Here is a 21,226-nt window from a genome sequence, read left to right as displayed (position 1 = left end):
ACCGGGGTGGGCAGGGTGCTCGTGCACACCGCTGTGGCACATTCTGACTGTCCTCAGTCACGTACTCCTGCTCTCCTGCTCTGAGTTAACCTCAGCACGCACTGAGAAATCCACCATGAACACCCAGCAGGCACTGAGTACCTGTGGCACATAGATGTGAGTATTTTCAAGGAAGATGAATTAAAAACCACTGCACATTATCATTAATGCGCAAACTTGTTTTCCTTCAAAAACAAGTTGGTTGTGTTTGCACACAGGTTGTGTTTTCTCCATTCTCTCTGGTGGCAAAGCACAAACATTTCCATGCATGACCTACAAAAATAAAAATAAGTACATGAGCAAGCAAATAAGCATGTCAGTAAACAAGTAAGTTAATAAATAAATAAATTAATTAATTTCATACAGCACAGTACACATGCCTGTTCGTGCTTAAATTTATCGTTCTGCTTTTCCTCCTCATCAGCTGAAGCTGAAAAATGTTAAGCTTCTCTCAGGGATTACAATAAAACATTCCGTGCGATATAGCAAAGCAACTCCACCCCCTGGCCCTATAAAGTTTCATTTGTATTCTATATGCGGCGGTAGTGAATGTCAGCAGCAATCGATGGCGACTGGCACGCGCTGGAGCGGTAATACGTGCCGGAGAGGGAGATCTCTTTATAACACCCCGCGGAGATTTATAATGCAGAGCGGCGAAGCACGTGCGCATTCCATCTCCCCGGCTGAGGTGCGACTGAGTCACACTGCGGAGACCGTGTCCTCAGCTGAACCCGCGCAGCCGCCGTGAGCGGGCTCACAAGGCCCGCCGGAGCCAGGGTCTCACCGCCCCTCCGACACCGCCGAAAGGGAGATGCAAGTTTCTCGCTTCGGGGCGAACAATGTCTTTCTCTCTTCTTTTCTTTTTCCCCCTCCTGCGCCCGAGGAAGTTGAGACAAAAGGGACCGCGCCGGGCGACCCGGGGTGAGAACAATCGAAAGTTTATGAGCGTCACAATGCGGTTCTTGAGCCCCGCATCTCCGAGCCGGAACAAAGGAGCGCTTCGTGGCAGCGGGCACACGCGCTAAACCGCAAAACCGTCCTAACATTCAGACACAGAGAAAGAGAGAGGGACAGGGAGAGGGGAAAATGGAGAGGGAAAGTAGAGACAAAGACAAAGACAAGGAAAAGGGGAGAGGGGGAGGGAATGAGTGAAGACAGCAAGAAAAGGAAAGAAGGACAGGCAAGGATGCGTGGGAAGGAGAGTGACATTATTCTGCAGGTACATAAAGCAAAGAAATGTTGGATCTGACCCAACTTACATCACATCGCCTAGCAACAGTGGTGAAGTGGTCTTGACACCATTTCAAGTAAAAAACCTGCATCACAAAACCAATGAGCTGGCTCTTCTGCAGTAGGAAGCCTTACACAGACTTTGCTCACCAGCAAAGTTGTTTTAGATTACGTGCAACATAGCATGCACGCAACTCTCAGCCAGTCTATTTAAATCTCAAATTCATCTGTCACTTAATTTTTTATGTTGCATAATTGCCTTTCAGAGTTCAGGACCCTCACCTTCTGTATCTTGGGAGCCTGGAGCTGTTAATGGTCCCATGGTCACGTAAGCGCTGCGCTACCTGCACCTACACAAGCAGCGCTGCTGTAGCTTATGCACTTACACAGGACTCCCACTCATTTTAGGAAATCATTTTCCAGGACTTTTCATTGACAATTTCCATGACTTAGACTTACAGACATGAAACATGGACAATGGTAGGCCAAAGCCGGTGGTGGACCGGGGGTGGGGGGGGGCAATGTGCAAGTACCATCACCATTCAAAACTTTGTGCTGCCTTGTAATCTCAGCAGCTAATAAAAATGAGAAAAGTGGAGAAAAACACAGAAAAAATACAGAAAACTATGCAATCTCAGCTCTAAATATACTGTTTAATAGCTTGACTTATAGCCTGACCTACAATTTTCCAGGACCTCACAAATATTTCCAGGACATTTTGTAAATTTTCTCATTTTCCAGGTGTTTTCCATGACTGGAAAACTAGTTGATAAATTTTCAGGTTTTCAAGGTTTTCCAGGACGAGTGGGAACCCTGTTACATGCTCACGGTGTGCTTCAGGCTAGCTAGCACTGATGGAAGCAGAAGTGTCTGGTAATCCACAGGTGCCTGGTGAGCGCCTAATGCAGTGCTGCCCAACCCTACTCCAGGAGATCGACCGTCCAGTAGGTTTTCACTCCAACCCTAACAAAGCACATCTCATCCAACAGTTCGAGAACTCACTGAGCTGCTAATTAGGAAAATCAGGTCTGCCAAATTAGGGCTGAAATGAAAACCTTCAGGGAGGTAGATCAGGAACAGGGTTGGGCAGCCCTGGCCTAAAGGCATCGAGGCAGCAGCCACCTGACGGACACAGTCTGGCTCCAGCCAGCCCAACCACACAATGCCTGCATTTTTAGCTAACGATCGATTGAGCACGCAATGTCTTCGCTAGAGGGCTCAGCCTACGCTTGTGGCAAAAGCCTTGGACAGATACATTTACGAGTTTGACTGTGAATAAAAATCAATTAAAACGACTGGATGAGTCAGGTCACTGTCTGACTGAAAAGCCTTTCGAGAGCCTCTGGGACCAATCGGGAGTCCAGTAATGTAAGAACGTTGTGTATCAGTAAAGTGTGATCACAAGAGTCAGAATTCAGGAAGCTGGATGAACCTCTGTATCACATCACACAGAGCCCTGTTGAGCTGAGGGGCTTGAGTAAGGGCAGGCGTTGCGTAGCGCCTATGGAGGTGTTTTGGGAGGCTCTGTCGGTATCGATAATCACGGCGAAGGGGAGCTGGCTGCACGGGGGCCCCGCCGAATCCGCTGGCGTCCACCATGAGGCGTCGCTTTAATTAATCACACCTCGGAACACAGCGAGCACCTGGGCAACTGCCGCGAAGCCTCTCTGGTGGCAAGCGCTTATGCGGGAGGAAGCACGCCATGCTGGAAACTGAGGAAGCAACGCCGCCTCGTCTTCTGTGATTAAAATAGCCTCGCCGAAACTGGAGCTAACAGCTTAACCCGTGAGCGAACACGGTCCTCCCCGCAGAAAAGTGGGATTCCAGCGGTCATGGGGACAATGTTTGGAAATTAACATTCTAAACTTTCTAGACCAGGTCTATTCAACTAAATTTCAGCTGAAGATAGACTTACTATAGAGAAAGTGACAGACCAAAAAAACCCCAGCAAAAACCACCCTATCGTTCACAGAAATCCAGCAACGAGACCAAAACAATCTGCATTTGAAATACATTCTTTTTGATAGTTGCCAGGACATTATAGAGAAAGACCACATGTTAGCCTAAGATGTAAACAGCATCAATTCCTGTGGCAAAAATCATTCACTTTATCAAGTCCTCTTGAGAAGATTATCTAACTGAATCACCTTTTTGGCTTACACAGGCTCACACAACCAGTGCGGGTGGTGTACTGACCACACTTCAAGTGTTATACTTGGAAGCTCCTAGAAATGAAGATAAACAAAAACCACTGTAGATTTTAACCCTTTTTGCCCCCACCCTCCCTGATCAGGACTGACCTCCACGAACCCCCTCCAGGGGGTAGAAGAAAGCCACCAGCAGATTCATCAGCACAGCCAGGTTGAAGGAGATGTTACTCCAGAAGGACATGTTGCGAGAGCACCAGTACAGGACGGGCTGGGCTGGAGAGAAGAAGAGCGCAACAGGACATCATTCAGAAACTTGTCCACACAACCCCTACCCAAAGAGAAGCACAACCTTTCTTCACCCAGAAACTCTGACTACATTGCAGGAGTTTTTCTGGAGAAAAGTAAGACTTTTAATTTTTTAAATTATTCTACCTGAAAAAGGTAGCAAGTAGCATTTTTTCATGCATTTTTTATAAAAGGAGATCGAGAAAACACAACGAGTAAGGGCAAAAAAAGAAATGCAGGGCAAAAAAAGAAATGCACACAACAGAGCATTTAGGCTCAACTACATCATGAATCTCATTTACTTGTGACATTTCACAAAATGTCACAAGTAAATAAATACAATATATATAAATATATGCATGCACACACATTGCATGGGTCACAACAGGGCCACATGGATGGGCACATACCTGTTTTATTACTCCTGAAAGACCTCTCACATTTTATTATTTTTCTCAGGTGTCACCTTTCCATATTTTGCTTTCCATTTGAGTGCTTTCCTTCAAGAGATGGGATATGCTTTATGGCTACTGCCACTTGCTAACATTTTCACAAAAACTACAGTACATGGTTTGATAGCTGAGGTATCACTGATGTAGCTAACAGCAATGTCACTGTCGAGAAGGCAATTTTTTTTTTTTGCATCTGCAGAAATTCAAGTGTCTCTCAGAATGCATGAGAAATATGTACTAGTTTCTATGGTATTTCCTGATTTTCCTATCCACTGAAACCTCACATCACAGAGATTCTAATTCAAGCTCTCTTTTACTGTTGGCTGGAACTTGACCCTGATGACTTGACGTGACCAACTATAATCTGGGTTTTAAGTAGAGGAGGATGGCAGTGAAATATTAAAAACTCAAAGTTCGAAATGGGGACATTTTGAATTAGGTAAATATCCTTTAATCTAATGGATGGATATCTTCATGTATGCTCAAAAGTAAATGTTTAGAATAGAAGAAGAGTTCAAGATCAGAAGTTCAAAGTGGAGGGACAACATACTTTGAAATCTGAACTCAATAGAACTGCATCCAAGATAGCTACATATCTTATTACCAGACATGTGAAAAAGTAACCTCCTGTATTTATGCCCTCGACATGAGTGCATCTTCTTAGGAATACGATGGAACGTTCTCTGTGGTGGGGGGGGGGGGGGGGGGGGGGGTTATGACGAGGGCAAAGGTCTACAGAGGTGTCACCTCTAGGCCACAGAACTTCTGTTTCCACAGGAGACTACATACTTGGCCAAGTCATCCGTTTAATGGCTGCTATTTTGGAAGCAGTGTTGAGTTTGGTTTTATTGGAAAAGAGGAAACGGACCAGGGGATTTTTTCCCTTTCGCACGAAACAGAAGGCGCTATTCTTGTGTGTTGCAACAGAGACAGAGGGAGCATAACCGTTTTTCTCAGTTCTGATTCATATAGATAGTCTTCACGTGTCAAACCCAGCTGTGGGTTATCTGGAAACCCCCTCCACCGACGTGCTTTGCTATAGTGCTATAGGCTCGCATTAAAAAGGAGAGAGAGAGAGAGAGAGAGAGAGAGAGAGCAAGAGCACGAGAGAGAGAGAGAGATTGAGAGAGAGAGAGAGAGAGAGAGAGAGCGAGAGAGAGGGGAAAAAAAAGAGCTTTTATTAAAAAACTATTTATGTATCACACACGTGATGGTACAGCAGTTTTACTTTAAGGATTCAGTGACTTTAATGGTTATTTTCTAAATATTTTAAATATTCTAAAATTTTCATTATGTAATCATCAATGCTCATAATACACACTGTTTAAGAAGTGTGTTTAAGGATGGAGGGTAAAACCTTCAAATACAATGACCTCTAGACACTGCTTGTATCCATAGTAGGAATCATGTCAACAGTAAGTCTCTGCCTTCCCACACATTTCTCTAACTCTCCCTCTCAGTCTCCTGCTCTCCTTCACTCCTCTCTCTGCTCCTGCAAGCAATGCTTGCCCTGTCCCGCCGCATCCCCCTTTCAGCTACAGGCCTGGTTTGGAGAAAATGGGTCAACTGGGCTCTGCAGGCGGACAGCACGTTTAGCTCTTGGTTTCCGGAGTCTTCTCTGGCCAATCAGATCAGCGCAAGGGGTTCATCGCTGATCTCATTAGGGCCTGAGGCACAGTCACCTCAACAGGCCCTGGTTTGGGTCACTACCTCAGCTTGAACTTTTCAGCTTTTTAAATCCCTCAGGAGATTGTGGTCAGGAAATTACACCCCACATGGCTTTTTAGGGCGTTCCCAAGATAGCCTGCCCTCTGACCGCTCTTTAACTCTTCCAGGCCAAACTGTGAAGTTCATTACAGTCACAACAGCATGCCATAGCTCAAGCTACACACAGCAGTCACAGGCCAGTGTCGAGTCAGTGAAAGGATGACAGCATCAGTACTAATTTAGCTGCTTTTCTGTTCAAAAGAGCAGCACTAATCCAATGGGGAATGGGAATGGGTGAGCCAATAGTGAATCCCCCAGTATTCATTGGTGTGTGATGTACTGTAATCATAATGGGAGAAAATGGAAGCCCTGGATAAATGAGCTATAAAGATCTCAATCAGTAAGTACAGCTGCAGTGTCAGCCCTCTTCCTGTTTGGAGAGCCTGCTCCAGGATGTCCCTCCAAATCAGGCCCAATGGTGGGGATGGTAGCAGTGGTGTTGTTGAGCAAACTGCATAGATTCTTGTTTCTTTGGATTTAAGAGAAAGTTGTCAATGAGGGCTGGACTGCTGCGTGAATGGTGTCATCATGGGAGAAAATAATGTGTGGTGCTAACCTAGCGCGCTAACCTCAGAAAATTACAAATATACATTTTTAATTTTAAATCATGACTTCTGTAGCTCTACCTCTTTAGGCTGCCAAAGATTAGGACTAACAGACATAAATATTATTTTGTTCCCTCAGCCATTAGTTTACAAAACAGATTGTAAAGAAGAAATCCTATTAATCCTATAATTCACCAAGCACTTTTGTATCAGGTATGGGTGTTTGTTTTCTGTGCGTTTCATATTTTCATGTGATTCTTTTATGTTTTCGTGATTTGACAGGGTTACCATAAGATCACTGTACACCAGTTCAATGAACAGCAGTTACGGTCAATCCCTCAGCACATACAGGAACAGAGAAGAATAGAAAAAAAATTTAAAAAATGAAATAAAAAATGGATGAGTATAAGATTTTTATTGTGTTTGTTTTTAATGCTGCACATCGTTTGCCCTCTGGGATTATAATTATGTTGGAGTCTGAGTACGAGTTTCTCAGTTACGCATTCATTTGTGAACACAATGTTTCCAGCAGCCCTGGCCTATTTAGATCCTGCAGGGTAGGTTTCAGCTTTGTTTTGTCAGAGAGAAAGAAAAAACCTGTACAGGGTGAGGAGGTCAGGGTGGGGGCATAGGCCTGTAAATGGTTGCTAGGCATGAGAGGGTGCACAGGGGGGCCCTCCTTTAGTTTATCGACGGCCAATCAAGTACCTCGTAGCTTCTTCTGCCAGTTCATCTCGTTGAAGAGGTCCTCGGCACGCAGGAAGAAGTCGTTGATCTTGCTGCCCTGCTCGTCGCGCTCCGTGGTGTAGTACACTCGCAGCTTGGACTCACAGGTGAGGAACTCACAGATGTTGGGAACCGGGAAGACGATCTCCTCCATGGTTCGATCCTGCCGCACAATCTGAACACAAACAGAGCCAGGTCACAGAGCGGCTTCTCTGGGCATGGCCAGGCTACTCAAGCCCCAGGCCAGGGGACAGACAGACGCTAAACCAGACAACTAGTAAACATATATAATAAAACAACATAGCAGTTACTCTATTAAAACAGTCAATTTAATAAATATTACATTGTGAAGATGTTTCCACAATGTCTCCCCATGCAATGATCTGAAGAAACCTGAAACATCCATCTTCCAGAAGCAAGGTGACAACATATGAGTGAAAACATTCACTTGACAAAGAGTTGTCGAGAGTAGAGATGGGATTGAATCCAGAAAATTGATGTTTCTTTAGTTTAAAAATATATTTTTTAAAAAGCTTACATATTGCAGCTATGCAGCCTGTCTGACTATTCTTATATCAATCTGTGGTCCGCAATCTGTGGTTCCAATTACTGTAGTGACATAGTTACTTGACATAAATTATTTTAAATTTCTGAAAATCTCTGGACTATGATGATAGCAAGATAAAATAACTTTTTATTTGTATCTGGTGTGTGTTTATGGACATGTCTTATGAATAAATGATAAATGTTCTTTAGCTCCAATTTGGCAAAGTAATACTGGGCTATGAAAGTCAGCCTGAGCATACTGCAACTTGCTGCAGTACTCCTGCTTCAGGCATTGAGCAAAAGAGAGCTGAACTATTGAATTAATAAAAATGCAATCAATAGCTTCAGAAACAAATTTCACCACACACATATATAATGTCGGTGGTGTTCTGGTTTTGGAATATACTTTTCTCCTGTGTTGTTTTTTGGTGCCAAGAACAAAATCTCATTCCCCATAGTAATGGGGAAAGTTGGCACTAAGTCAGAACTCATGTGATTCCAATAGCCACAAGGGAGGAAGGAGCTAATTCCCTCCCCAAAAAGCAAATAATTAAATTTTTACGCATTTTAAAAAAATGTTCCCTTAGGGCCATTTTAATTTTATTGTATAAAAACTATAAAAGTCATCGAGACAAGTAAGCGTGTACTGTGATTTTGGACAACAGTGCAGGATTTATAGCACTTAAAAATAAGCATCAACTGTTCTAAAGGTAATAGTCTTTTTTTTTTTTTTTTTTAAAGAAATTTTGGGGTGGAAATCCCCTTTTAAGATGGATATGTATCACAAACAGCCCATTGTAATCGCAAATTAGCTTCTTTTTCCAAACATTCATCCACTGATATGCATTTAATGTGAACATGCAGAAAGGTAAACTTTCCTACTTTGTCTTCATGTTTTCATACTTTGTTTACACAAAAGCAGCCAGAAAATACAGAGGCAAAATATGAACACGTAGCGGTTTTGATAGTTTTAATGATTTAAAAGTTGTGCGGTCAAGAGTCATGCCACAAAAAGCCTTCCATGGAAGAGGTCAGTAAGGAGTCCACTCATGCAGATGTGAGGAGCCGATGAGGACTGGTTTGTATTGGGTGATTGTGCTGAGGTCACGGTCACTGACCTCGATCTGGGCCGTGTGCTTGGCGTAAAACTCCAGGGCCTCGTCCCCCTCTCCGCTGGTGCCTCCTGGTTTCAGCATGGCCTGCAGCTCCTTGTTATGCCTGGCCAGCTGTGAAGGGCACACAGAAGGAGCACGTGGCATCACCATGGCAGACTGGCACACCAGCGCACTGTTCAGTATTTTTAAAGGCAAGAGGCTCACGGCTTTACAAAGACAGGTAAGCGCACAGACTACTGAAACAGTGTAAAAGAGACTTGATTAACTTAAACTCAGATGAGGAAAAAGGAATGTCTTTCTGTCAAAACTACCTCCACTGATATCCTAAGTTTCAGGATAACAAAGAATACTGCTGTTTGACCTCACCTCCTCTTTGTGTTTTAGAACCTACAGTCAATGGGAACAAAATGAATTTTATCAACTTTTAAAAAGCAAAAACCAGAAAACATTTTAAGTGCGTGTGTGTGCACGTGTGTGAGTGAGAGTGTGGATCTAACTGTGTGTGTGATTGTATGTGTGTGCATGTGAGTATGTGTGTGTGCGTGCATGTGTGTGTGTGTGTATGCACGTGTCTACGTGCGAGGGTGTGTGTGTGTGTGTGTGTGTGTGTGTGTATGTGAAGCAATGGTTAACTGAGGCAGCTGGTTTCTCCACAAAACCCATTTCAGCCAGAAGCTCAGTGATGATGCAGAATCCCATGAGCAGACAAAAATGTGTCTTCTGTTAGCGTGTGCGTGGGACTGAGAAAACTTCCCCCACCCTTTCCTATTCACAGCTTTAGAGGATATATTGTACCCAAACTGCAGTGGCAGTGTGCTGGAAAGGGCCTCTATGCCAACGGTTGCAAGCTTAACTCCTGAAGAGGGACATTGTATTTTTCCTCATAGGCAACAGAATAAACCTGAAGCACTTTGCTAAATAACCAGTTTTACAAAAAAGCACTACATACAGTACTAAAAAGTAAGTTATACAAGTCAGCCTAGATAAGCAGAGATAAAATAAAATATCCACTGTTGTTTTAACCCCATCAAACAGGAAGACCTCAAGTTGTGTTATCACGAGGGCTTCTTTGTTCATTTGAGCAGGAACAGCACTAGCCCAGAACCAGTTTGATATAAAACTGGCGGTTTCTCAATGTCTGCCCTGAAATGGCAGAACCCTTGATGTGCTTCCCCAGAGCTCTCAAGACAAACACACAAAACCGACAGTCACTGTAATAGGAAGTAACATTTCCATGGTTTCATTACTGTTTTGAATTTATTTTACCATGATTTGCTTCTTCTTAAGTGCTAAGCAGTGGTATGTGAAACCAGGGCAACATGATCAGAATAAATGCCATGACTATGCTGTACAAGCTCCTCCAACCTGGTGGGCAAGGATGTAGATGTTGTGGCCCACGTTCCTGGGGGAGGCGGCGTGATCCTCCCCATTATCCTCCTCCTCCTCGGGGTCCTCAAACTCTATCTCCCCCTGCAGGTAGGCTTTCTTAATCACATCTACCTGCAAATAGAAATCACAGACTGCATGTCAAACGCCTGCTCTACTTCCTCAGCTGCGGGGGTTAGAGTTCATTCAGAGGAGAGGGCCAAGAATGACCATACAAACTGTTCTGAAATGAAGGTGAACCATTGAGACTGAGGACAGGAACCTGAAGACAGTCTGCTGAGGCAGATCTTACGAAACCCATCAACAGCCTACAGCAAAAAGCACCGTTGACACAAACCATTAGCAGGAGTGCTTTTTGTTAGCTAGATAAAATAGGAAACTGAAGCCAAGCCGGACGTGAACTTGAGGGATGACTGCACAAACGGATGGAACAGGAGAAGGACCAAAGATGGAGAGGAGTGTAATAGCATCGCTGCCTGTGTGCTCGGTGAGCGGGCTGGAGGACGCGTGGGAGGTGCAAACGGCACGTCCTACGTCCAGGAAACCCTCTGAATGGAGAGTGAGCTCTCGCCTCCCTCGTCTGGGCCCTTCAGAACAGTCAGACCCAGGCAAAGCGGCCAGGCTGACTCGTTCATACAGCTTCAGCCAAATTTCCAGTCAGTGTTTCACTCCCCGCAGAAGCACACAGCCGTTCTCTTTTGCAGTTCTTTCCCTAAGTGGAGTCTCAGCAACTAAACCCAAAGGAATCTTGGGAGCAGGGTCCGTGGCCTCACCAGTTCCTTGGGTCGCATGTTGTAGAGAATTCTTTCAGCATTTTCACTGTCATGGCGGCTCTCCATGATGGCAAGCAGCAACTTAGAAGCATTGTTCTGAGAGAGAAAGAGAGAGAGAGATTCACATGTTCATTTCTCATTTTGTGCCAAAAAAAAACCCTTCTGGTTCTCTTGAGGAAGCTGGCTTTTGGCAGCCCAGGAAAGATGGGATTGATTAGCTGTTTGGGTTTCACAGTGACAGATCTTGCAAGTTTTCATGAAAGCAAATAACCTACCCAGCTACATAGGTCAGTTTGGGACCATGTGTTTGTGGCAATCATTGGCGCTCTGGTTGATTGGTCAACTCACTTTGAGCTCCAGAACCAGGTCTATCCTCTTCTTTCCTAGGGGGTTGATGTCATTGAGGATCAGAGCTATGATGATGTCGATACCATTCGATTCATGGGTAGCAATGCAGTTCTGCAAGAGGGCAAAACTCAAAGTTAGTGGAAGAAGGAAGGACTGATCTATCAAATGATGGTTAAACAAAGAATAAAATGGCTACCTGACCAATAGTAGCAGCTGAAAGGAGCGGAGAATAATTGATTTTCTTACGGAGATGATCCATTTGTGCTAAAGCAATGGTAATCTTTTCTGTTCTACAAATGCTTAGTTACAAGGCCTTTGCAGCACATTAACAACTGCTGTATTTCTTGCAGACTTTGCATCTTTTGTGTCCTTACACAGTAAAAGCATGGTGGTCTGAGGAAAAACACACAGCTGCTCACTCACAAACGTGTGGAAAGAGATACAGCTGTGGCCCACGTGTTACAGACTCTGGTTTACAACAGGAGCAATGCATGCTAGCAGGAAATAAATAAATAAATAAATAAATAAATAAATACCACCACTCTGACACTGGGTGGATTCTCAGAACTGCTTGAGATTACACAATGAAAGTGAGATGTTGAAATACTGACATGAAGGGGAAGTAATCCTCTAATTATACAGCTAGAGACCCAAAGTAAGAGATTTTAATTATGCTGCTACCAACAAGGCCAACCCTGCCATTATGTTCCTGACATTATTTGTTTATAGAAACAAGAATGCTTCAGATTCACACTCATTAAACTCTGAAAAACAAAGCATTTCTGCCACGGCACAGCATTATGGTAGAGCACGGCCACAGTCTCTGACCTCTATAGCGCAAACAAGGCCCTACTGTGGCAGGCCCTCAAAACACGATACTCGGGGTTGACTTGAGGGGTCTGAGGGATATCAGTCTTAAGGTTGTAGGGTTGAGGGGAGGCCACCAGGGCCGTGTTCCAACCTGGTTCTCGTGGCAGGGTCCCTGGCAGTACTCCGTGAGGCTCTCCACGGTCTGGTTGATGAGCGCCACGTTCTTCTCGTTGATGTAGAGGCCCAGGAGGCCCAGGCCGCCCGTGGTGCTGCCGCAGATGCAGTCCAGGAACTGCAGTGTCTCGCACACCAGGTTGTAGTTGTTCTTGTTGTTCTGGCAGCGCAGGAAGTTCTGACGGGGAAGACGCACAAGGAGGCCTGAGCTGAAGGGGACGGCAGCCAAACGCCTCCGAACGGGAGCCGACGTGAGACATGCATGGAAAATCAAACAGGAAGGAGGAAATCTGCTCTGCTCTAGAGAGCCTGCTGCAAAAAAGTAGATTGCTCGCCTGAAGCTCATGGTCTCCATTCACAAGGCCATTACAAAGCAGCCTAATTATGAAAAAGTAGAGCAATTAAAAAAATTGACAGATGCTACAAATAGTGATGGGACAATAAGGAGTCATGAAGCCAAAAATGAGCAGAACAACTATAATATATCAGTGACTCACGAATTTGAACCAATTATTGTTTTTTTTTTTCTGTGTTAAGAGCACAATATTTTGATGGCTCCAACAACTATGACCGTCCTGCTCTTTGTAGCTCCACCCATTCTGTGGTTCATGAAGCCTCATTTTCGCATCGTGAGCTAGAGACACACCGTCACACTGGGATTTTATATTTGGCTTCATTAAAACTGCCAAAAAAAATCCTGCTTGTAAATGAATTCCTCACTATGTTTTTGATTGCAAAATCATTAATAGAAAGCTGTCCTAGAATTACTTCATGGAGAGAGAAGCCGTAATTAGAGCCAGAAAGTGCACTTGAATGATGATGTATTGTGCTGTGCTGCTGTGGGTCCAGCACACAAAATGAAACAGTGTTAAATCAAATGCATACTGAGTCACCCGGTAGTCATTCAGAGGTGCTTTAACAAATAGCAAAATTAAGCAGACGTTTTCCTTTTTTTAAGCACCTTAACGGGATTAAATCGTGATTAAAACTCTTTGGAGGCAAATGGCATGTAGCTCAGGATCAATGTATGCGCTCCTTGGAGAATAACTGGAGCCCACACAGGCAAGACAAACAAGTCTATACATCAGCAACGTGCTGGGCACTGAAGCAGGACCGCATCCTGCGTGCATCACAAAATGCTATCGGCTGAGCGAGAGGGACCTAGAGACATACACCTACAACACTGAATGTGCTGTAAGGCTAGAAGCTATAGAAATAGTGCCGGAGCTATATGCAACTGTCTATCAAGCATACCAATTGCTTCAAGGTCTTTTCATTCTTACAAACTTGAATTTTACAAATATGTTAAGTGGAAATCTTTAAAATTAAGCAATTATCTTATTTTGGGTTTAATATAATACAATATAAATATACAATGTAACTATGTAACTATCTAAAGGTGTTGTGACCACAGTAGACCTCCCCAGTTGGCTGGCTGACCTGCAGGTCACGGTTGTGGTTTTCGCACAGAAGCTGCAGGAAGCGCAGGATTGGCTTCATGATGGCGATGACGACGCTCATCTCGCCGTCATCCTGGCTCTTCTCGCCCGTGCTGGGCTGCCCATCGACGGTGGCGAAGTGCTCGTCGGAGTCGGCTTCGCGGCGGTAAAGGTTGTAGGCCTTCTTGGTGGCGGAGGAAGCCTCCAGGAGCTGTTCCCTCACCTCTTCCGTCACCACAATGACCGCGTCCTTTCCTGGTCCACCGGGGAGGGGAAACCAGCAACAGACACTGAGCTACTGAAGAACACACCGTCTGGCTACAGTCCCCTATCAAAAACAAACATGTTTCCCTGCTGGGGCTGTGGACCTTGTGTGTTGCCACATTTTGATGTGAATTAATGTCATTTCTTCTGTTTTGTCTGTCTGTTGGAGCGAAATGCTGGGGGTATACACAATTTTGAGTGAATCTGTATAAGGAAGATAAGCTAGAATTGAGGGGAGGGGTGGGAGTGGTTATCAAGCTAATTCAATCTAAGGAAAGCTTGCAGAGATAAGCAGAAAGTGGTTTGTTTTTTAACAAAAACAGGCATTTTGTTCTGGTCTCCAGAAGGACTGGGGGCGAGCCACTCAATAATACTGCTAATTTCCACAGCGACTCCACTCGCTGACCCCTGACCTTTCTTCCGTACGGGCACTTCCCGATCCAAGGCATCGTCGTCCTTCTTCTTGTTCCCGAGGTCGCTGGTATTGACGGTCACTGTAGCTTTGATCTCCTGCTGGGCCAGCTTCATCCGATCATAGAACACCTTGAAAAACGTCTCGGATTTCTTGTCGTCCATCAGACGGCAGAAGAAAGAACGCTAAAATAAAAGGACAAAATGAGTAGAAAGATTCACTTAATTTAAACGGTTACATATAAATTGGGTTCTATGTCATGTACATGCACCTGGTGAATGGTCTCTGCCCTCAATATAGGTGTTATCATATATGTTTCCAGTGGTATGCTTCAAAACAATGTGCTCAGTGGTATGATTTAAAAAGCTTTCATTTCCAAAAACGCAATGCAGAAAGTCTATATATGCATATTCCATATTCACTGTTCAGAAACTCCAACACATTTAAGGCTCCAAGGTGAAGATCGGATTTAGTTTGAACCTCTTACACATCGAGGGCTTCAGGGTGAAGATAAGATTTTATATGAACCCTTTACACATTGAGGGCTTGAAGGTGAAGATCAGATCCTGCAATCTTTCCCTCCACTCCTCCTCCCTCCAGCCCCGCTGCGGTTACATAACGCTTCTCACACTACCATGGAAACAACCTTGAGTGACCTGCGTTGCTCACCTGATTTTCACAACGCAACATTTATGCCGATAACCCGCTGCACCTAGGAGACAGGCGCATTGGCTGAGACCAGCTACTGAAGCTAATCAAACACTGGCAGACCGTGAACTTTAAAAACAGCTGGAAGCAAACCCCGGGGCGCCATCCGCAGCCAATCCACCCGGAATAGTTTCAACTTTACAGACACTGCATCAACAAGCAGGCAGCGCCACTGCATAACCAGACACCACTCGCTTTCTCTTTTGACACTGTTCCGATGCACACGCGAACGCACGGACGCTATTTCGCGGTTGCTAGGACCCAAGTTTTTCAGACGTGTTTTCAGAAAGCCTGTGAAGCTGTTGCCGCGCGGCGCGCTCGCACACACGCAGGGCTTGGCAATCTGGGACACGTTTGTGGGGTTCCTGTAACTGATACAGCCTGCCCCATTTTCGCTCAGCAATCCTGTTCCTATTACATAAGGCCTGTAATCTGCTGAGCACTTATTGGAAGCCTTACAGAGCGGCAACACACGCACAATTGCACTGGCGGGAAAAAAAAAAAAGCGAAGGAAAATCCTACCCTACATATGAGTTCCGGCATGGAGGGAGTACAGGGAACATGGGGGGGGGGGGGGGGGGGGGGGGGGTGAATTATCAGCTGGTATCTAGGCCAATTTTGAAAGCCTGTTGCATAACCAACCCGATTTCCAGATTAGATCAGCGCAGCACTCCATGTCTACTAACCAGAGGAAAGACTGAAAGAGTAAGCAGGAAAATGTGGCCAAGTCCCACCTCCACCTGATTTCCCAAAGTTACCCACGGAAAGAAAATGGGGGGGGAAACCTCAGGACTGATAAAGATTTAGATCTATGAAAGTTTTGACAGATTGACATTCACTCCGCACTAAACAAAGCTTTAAAAAAAATGTACTCCTCCCCTACTGTAAACCGAACTGTGGAGTGTGTAAAATGTACTATCCAACCTGATTCCTCATTCATACCTCCTGACATCACACCCACATACACATACTATCCAATAGAAATTCTCATCCTTCACACAGAAAATCTGCTATTACAAAACACAGGGTTTATGCTGTATGCAGAGTCACACCCTATGCAACTACAAGCACGCTATGGGAAATCTGCCAACATGCAACAGGTAACCAGTCAGCAACTAGTCAGAAAAACAAGCACGGAACCGTCCAGACCCACGGCACAACTCACTTCCGTAGACACATTTTAGCTGGCACCACCTGCGCATGCGTCCCACAAAACGTCCCTCAAAGGTCGTCCGTGAGTGAGTGAGTGACCACAATTTGCCATGCATAGCCCACAGCGGCAGTTCCTGCGTGCCGTGGGAAAAAAAACACCAAATGAAAACACACCCACTACAGAGAAGAAAGGGCCAAATCCCCTGAACATCAACCAATAGAGATTTCATGTTTGTGTCCCATTTCCTGCTATAGGCTGGATATTTATATACTTTTTAAATCAGTTTCACACTGGATTTCAGGACAACACATCACCAAAGAAAATGCAGGAACAGCATGCTCCCACGCATGTGGGGGAGCTGCCCCATTTGGACGTCTGCGCGACACGTTTAATTAACGATTTTGCGCAGGGAAAAACAACTTTGAGCAAGGGAGAAAACCGATTACGCAACCGGCTGAACAGAAAACAACTTTATTACATTAGCGAGCTGCACAGTGCATGACTCCTGCTGCTGACAACGAATCACTCCACATCGGTCACACGACTGGAGTGATGTCACCCAGCGACCGGACAGGAGACAACAGGTCAAACAAACAAACAAACAAACAAACAGTGAAGAGGCCAGAAACATTTTTCAGCAGGCAGTCGACCCGTTCCCTGTCAGGAGAGTTTACTCAAGTGCGTCATCCCTGCTTTCGAATCTGACCGCTCATGCTCAGTTCCAACAGGAAAGCCCATATACACCTTCCATTTAGGCATTTCATTTCACGCCGGCTGGTGATGTCATCGCTATTCTGCGCTACCCAGCACCTGATAGAGAACAGATAAGCGTAGGCTAGTGTGTTATATAACAAATGCATATGATTCAGAATGGAGGGGTGAGGGTACATTGTGTTGACAAACAGGAAAATACAGTGAGGTATGAAATTAATTTCTAATTCCGCACCCACGTAGAGGGCCAATGGTCCTGCTCCCCTCATGCTGGGTCAATCACTGGAGCCCAGAGCTCACACACACACCCAACGCAGGAGAACAAACTCACACATACACAACGGAGGAGAACAAACTAGGTGATCACACAGAGGCAGACGGCAGGCAAGGTTTGTTTTACCCACAGAGGGAGGGGTCGTATCTCTCCCCTGCCACCTGTCACATCCACACGCCTCCGTCCATCCGCACACAACGCACGCACACATGAACACACAATGCACAAACGCATGCATGTGTGCAAATACTGCACACCCATTCACACAAACGCACACATGCACACACACAAGTGTGCACACCCACACACACACACACACAGACAGGCAGGCAGACAGACAGGCACAGGGGAGAATGTCTGTGGGGATTGAGTAGGCCTAAGCCGGATGGACCTGGTGAAGCCATGACAGACCTGACAGCAGTAATAAGACTTGGATTACACTGTGCCTCCCCGGAGAGATATGCTCCACACAGGAGCCCCGAGTCTCTTACGTAACACACACACACACACACACACACACACCTTTCAGGAGACTGGGGGTCAGCTGTCTCAGAAAGCGAGGGTCTGTCCACAAACGTGCTCAGATCTGAGGGGGCCGGGTAGAAAACGGTCACATTTGGAAAGCAGCCACTGGCCCAATCCCCAACAGCAGCTCCCACTTTCTCTCTCTCTCTCTCTCTCCCTCTGCAGCTCACAGAGCAACTTAGAACCGATTTATCGCCATTTCCCACATCCGCCTAACCATGCTGTAACACCTACTTCAAGAGCCTTTGTTATGCAACAGTCACCTTCACATTTACGACATTTCGGCACGCATAACTTCCAGTCCGTACGTCACTGCACTTCAAAGAATTTACTTCATACCATACCTGTAAATTCTTAGATAACATTTCTAAAATACTGGACGGTGCAGCAGGGGAAAATAATCCAGTTGTTTTTGGACTGCGGCGGCAGATTTATGTAATGATCAGAGTGCAGGACAAGACCCCGGGGTTTCTGATTAAACGTGCCGCACCGTCGTGGAACGAGGCACGGATTCCCATGGCAACTCTCACAGACCACAGAGGGGTCGGGATGCGATGACTCCTCTGGGGGAGGTGGGGGGCGGGGCACAAGCTTCCTGTCTGCCTCTAAAAGTCTGGGGAGGAACTGCATGAGTGCTCCTTATTGTTGGCCACCGTCAGGCACGTGCAGTTAGGCACGTTCGAGGCAGCGTGTGCACAAAAGGGCCCTGGAACAAGGGGTGGGGGGGTTGCGTGTGAGATTAGGTCTTCCATTCTTAAAAAGGGTTACACCCTGTGCCGAAGGCACACTGTACATCACCGGTCAGATTTTCTGAATTTATCCATCCGTTGTTTCCTGGTTTCAAACTATCAATGTAAGCCTGTATGGTTCGCTGATTTTATATCATCAGAGTGGGGAACAGATCCTTGGAGAGGAGCCAGAAAGTTCCCGCCCCACGACGGGTTCCACCCCCGGAAGAACGAATGGTGAAGCCCTGTCTGCCTCTTTAGAGACAATCCCTCAGTGGAGTAAAGAGTTTAGTACAGGGGAGAGTGGGGGGCGGGCTTTTCTGAAAAACAAGGTCATGCCGCATTTTTTTTTTTCCTCCTGTCCCGACACTTGGCATCAACAAAGGGACGTTATATAACAGCTATTTATAACCGCTCTCCAGGCAGCTCGCGCACAGCGGAAAGAGGGCTGTAATCAGCAGAGAGCTCGCTCGCTCGCTCGCTCGCGCACACACAGAGGGCTGTAATCAGCAGAGAGCTCGCTCACTCGCTCGCTCGCGCACACACAGAGGGCTGTAATCAGCAGAGAGCTCGCTCACTCGCTCACTCGCTCGCTCGCGCACACACAGAGGGCTGTAATCAGCAGAGAGCTCGCTCACTCGCTCGCTCGCGCACACAGAGGGCTGTAATCAGTGGAGAGCTCGCTCACTCGCTCGCTCGCGCACACAGAGGGCTGTAATCAGTGGAGAGCTCGCTCACTCGCTCGCTCGCGCACACAGAGGGCTGTAATCAGTGGAGAGCTCGCTCACTCGCTCGCTCGCGCACACAGAGGGCTGTAATCAGTGGAGAGCTCACTCGCTCGCTCGCTCACACGGAGGGCTGTAATCAGCAGAGAGCTCGTGCACACACGCACAGCAGAAACAGGGCTGTAATTGGCGGAAAGCTCACTCACAGAGCGGAAACAGATCTGTGATCAGTGTAGAGCTTGTGCACGCAGAGCAGAAACAAGGCTGTAATCAGCAAAGAGCTTGCTCGCGTATGCACAGTGGACAGAGGACTGTAATTGGTAGAAAGCTCGCTCACGCATGCACAACAGAAACAGGGCTGTAATTGGCGAAGAGCTCGCTCGTGCACGCAAAGCGGAAACAGGGCTGTAATCAGTGCAGAGATCGCTTGTGCATGCGCACAGCGGAAACAGGGCTGCAATCTCCGGAGAGTTGGCTTGTGCGCAGCCCTCCCCCTCCCCCCCCATTCTACGCTGTGCCGTCCCGCCCCTCCCCAGGCTGCTTCTACTTAAGTTGTTCTGAAGAGGAGCAGCAGATGAAGCTGGCGCTGTGTGGGTGGACAGCCATTGCCGGGGAACCAGGGGAAGTACATGTCACTCACAGTTCCTCTCACTGCACACACATACATATGCACACACACACACACACACACAAACACACTCACACAGCCACACATGTATGTACACACACACACACCCAAACACACTTCCGCATGCACACACACAGATATACAAACAATAGCTCTATATCAGGAAATGTTTTTGGCCACTTCCTGCTGGCTGTCTCACAGATTCTGCCATTCTGTCTCAAGACATGGGCTGCAGGTCCCAGTGCTGAGTTACTCCTGAATAAGCGTCAGTCACCTTGAAACCTCCATTCATTCTTTTTAGCTTCAAGAGCAGGTGTGAGAAATCCCCTGACAGACAAGGCTTTGCAAACTTTGAGCTTCCTTTCCGAAGAGCAGAATTAAAGCAGGTCATTACAACTCAACACTTCCTTTGGAAATGATTACTTTGGTCAGGCAAAGTTCTAAGCCAGAATTAAAGCCAGACCTTCTGAAAGCAAGAACGATCGTTCTGTGGTAATGGGCGCGAAGGACCCATGTGACATTAGGTCTGTCTGAATGCAGGTGCAACGTTTATATTGTGCAAGGTTTATTGGAATTGCTCGAGCTGCGCCTGACACCACAGTGAAATGAGTCTTTCCTAAATGTGAGAGACAACACCCAGAGTTTTCTGGGCCAGCCTGCACATTCCCAATGTCAGAATACTCCAATGGCTCCGGCAGTACTGTAGCTGGCATGACAACACTGGCTGGAGCCGTCAGATGAGGAAACGTGAGGCAGCTGGCCAAACTGTAAGAAGTACACGTTTACTCTGAATCAGGCTGGGAAGTGTTGCACAAGGAGGGAGGAGCGTTCAAATGATCCAACCAGCTGCTAGATGCAAGCAGGATCCTTTGATTTTACAAACGTACATTTGAGGACACAGCAAATAATTCATTAGATCATACTGTGTGATAAAAGTAGGAAAGATAGGAAATAAGGAAATACTTTTTTTTTAAAAAAGGAAATACTTGAAGCCTCTTTATAGCTGAAATAAGAGTGCAGGGGGGCAGTCAAATGCATAGTAAGTGGAGAATGCAGCTAGATTTAGCCACCCATTAATGTGGTGACACCTGACCCCACAGCCTGCAGGGAGGGGTGGAGGACAGAGCCAGGGTGCCCTGTGTGAGGGCAGAGAGTGAGAGTGACCCCGCTCCACTCTTATATAAGAGAGCAGCGCTGAATGCTCCACCAGACTGTTTTCCCAGAAATCCCCTTCCCTCTATGGGCTGACTGGTCTCCGTTGGCGACGGTGGCAGTAGAAAAGCTAGATCTGGGCGTTGGTCCTAAGGGCCAGC

The 21,226-nt window shown here is 46.2% G+C and overlaps 1 protein-coding gene across 6 annotated transcripts in view; it reads right to left on the bottom strand.

Moving 5' to 3' along the window:
* The window catches only part of LOC118207405 (inositol 1,4,5-trisphosphate receptor type 1), a 110,894-nt gene that overhangs the window by 16,722 nt on the left and 72,946 nt on the right, over nucleotides 1-21,226 (bottom strand). For all 6 annotated transcript variants that reach the window (XM_035380925.1, XM_035380928.1, XM_035380930.1 and 3 more), the window contains 9 exons: nucleotides 14,463-14,646; nucleotides 13,787-14,040; nucleotides 12,324-12,524; nucleotides 11,363-11,473; nucleotides 11,015-11,110; nucleotides 10,221-10,355; nucleotides 8,859-8,966; nucleotides 7,177-7,369; nucleotides 3,570-3,692 (listed from right to left, as the gene is read on the bottom strand). In XM_035380925.1, coding sequence (XP_035236816.1) covers nucleotides 3,570-3,692; nucleotides 7,177-7,369; nucleotides 8,859-8,966; nucleotides 10,221-10,355; nucleotides 11,015-11,110; nucleotides 11,363-11,473; nucleotides 12,324-12,524; nucleotides 13,787-14,040; nucleotides 14,463-14,646 — 1,405 coding nt within the window. The remainder of the gene's footprint in view (nucleotides 1-3,569; nucleotides 3,693-7,176; nucleotides 7,370-8,858; nucleotides 8,967-10,220; nucleotides 10,356-11,014; nucleotides 11,111-11,362; nucleotides 11,474-12,323; nucleotides 12,525-13,786; nucleotides 14,041-14,462; nucleotides 14,647-21,226) is intronic.

The sequence above is a fragment of the Anguilla anguilla genome, chromosome 11 (genome assembly GCF_013347855.1).
Source record: "Anguilla anguilla isolate fAngAng1 chromosome 11, fAngAng1.pri, whole genome shotgun sequence".
NCBI classification, from domain to species: Eukaryota; Metazoa; Chordata; class Actinopteri; order Anguilliformes; family Anguillidae; genus Anguilla; species Anguilla anguilla.
This window is presented reverse-complemented; position numbering and strand designations above follow the sequence as displayed.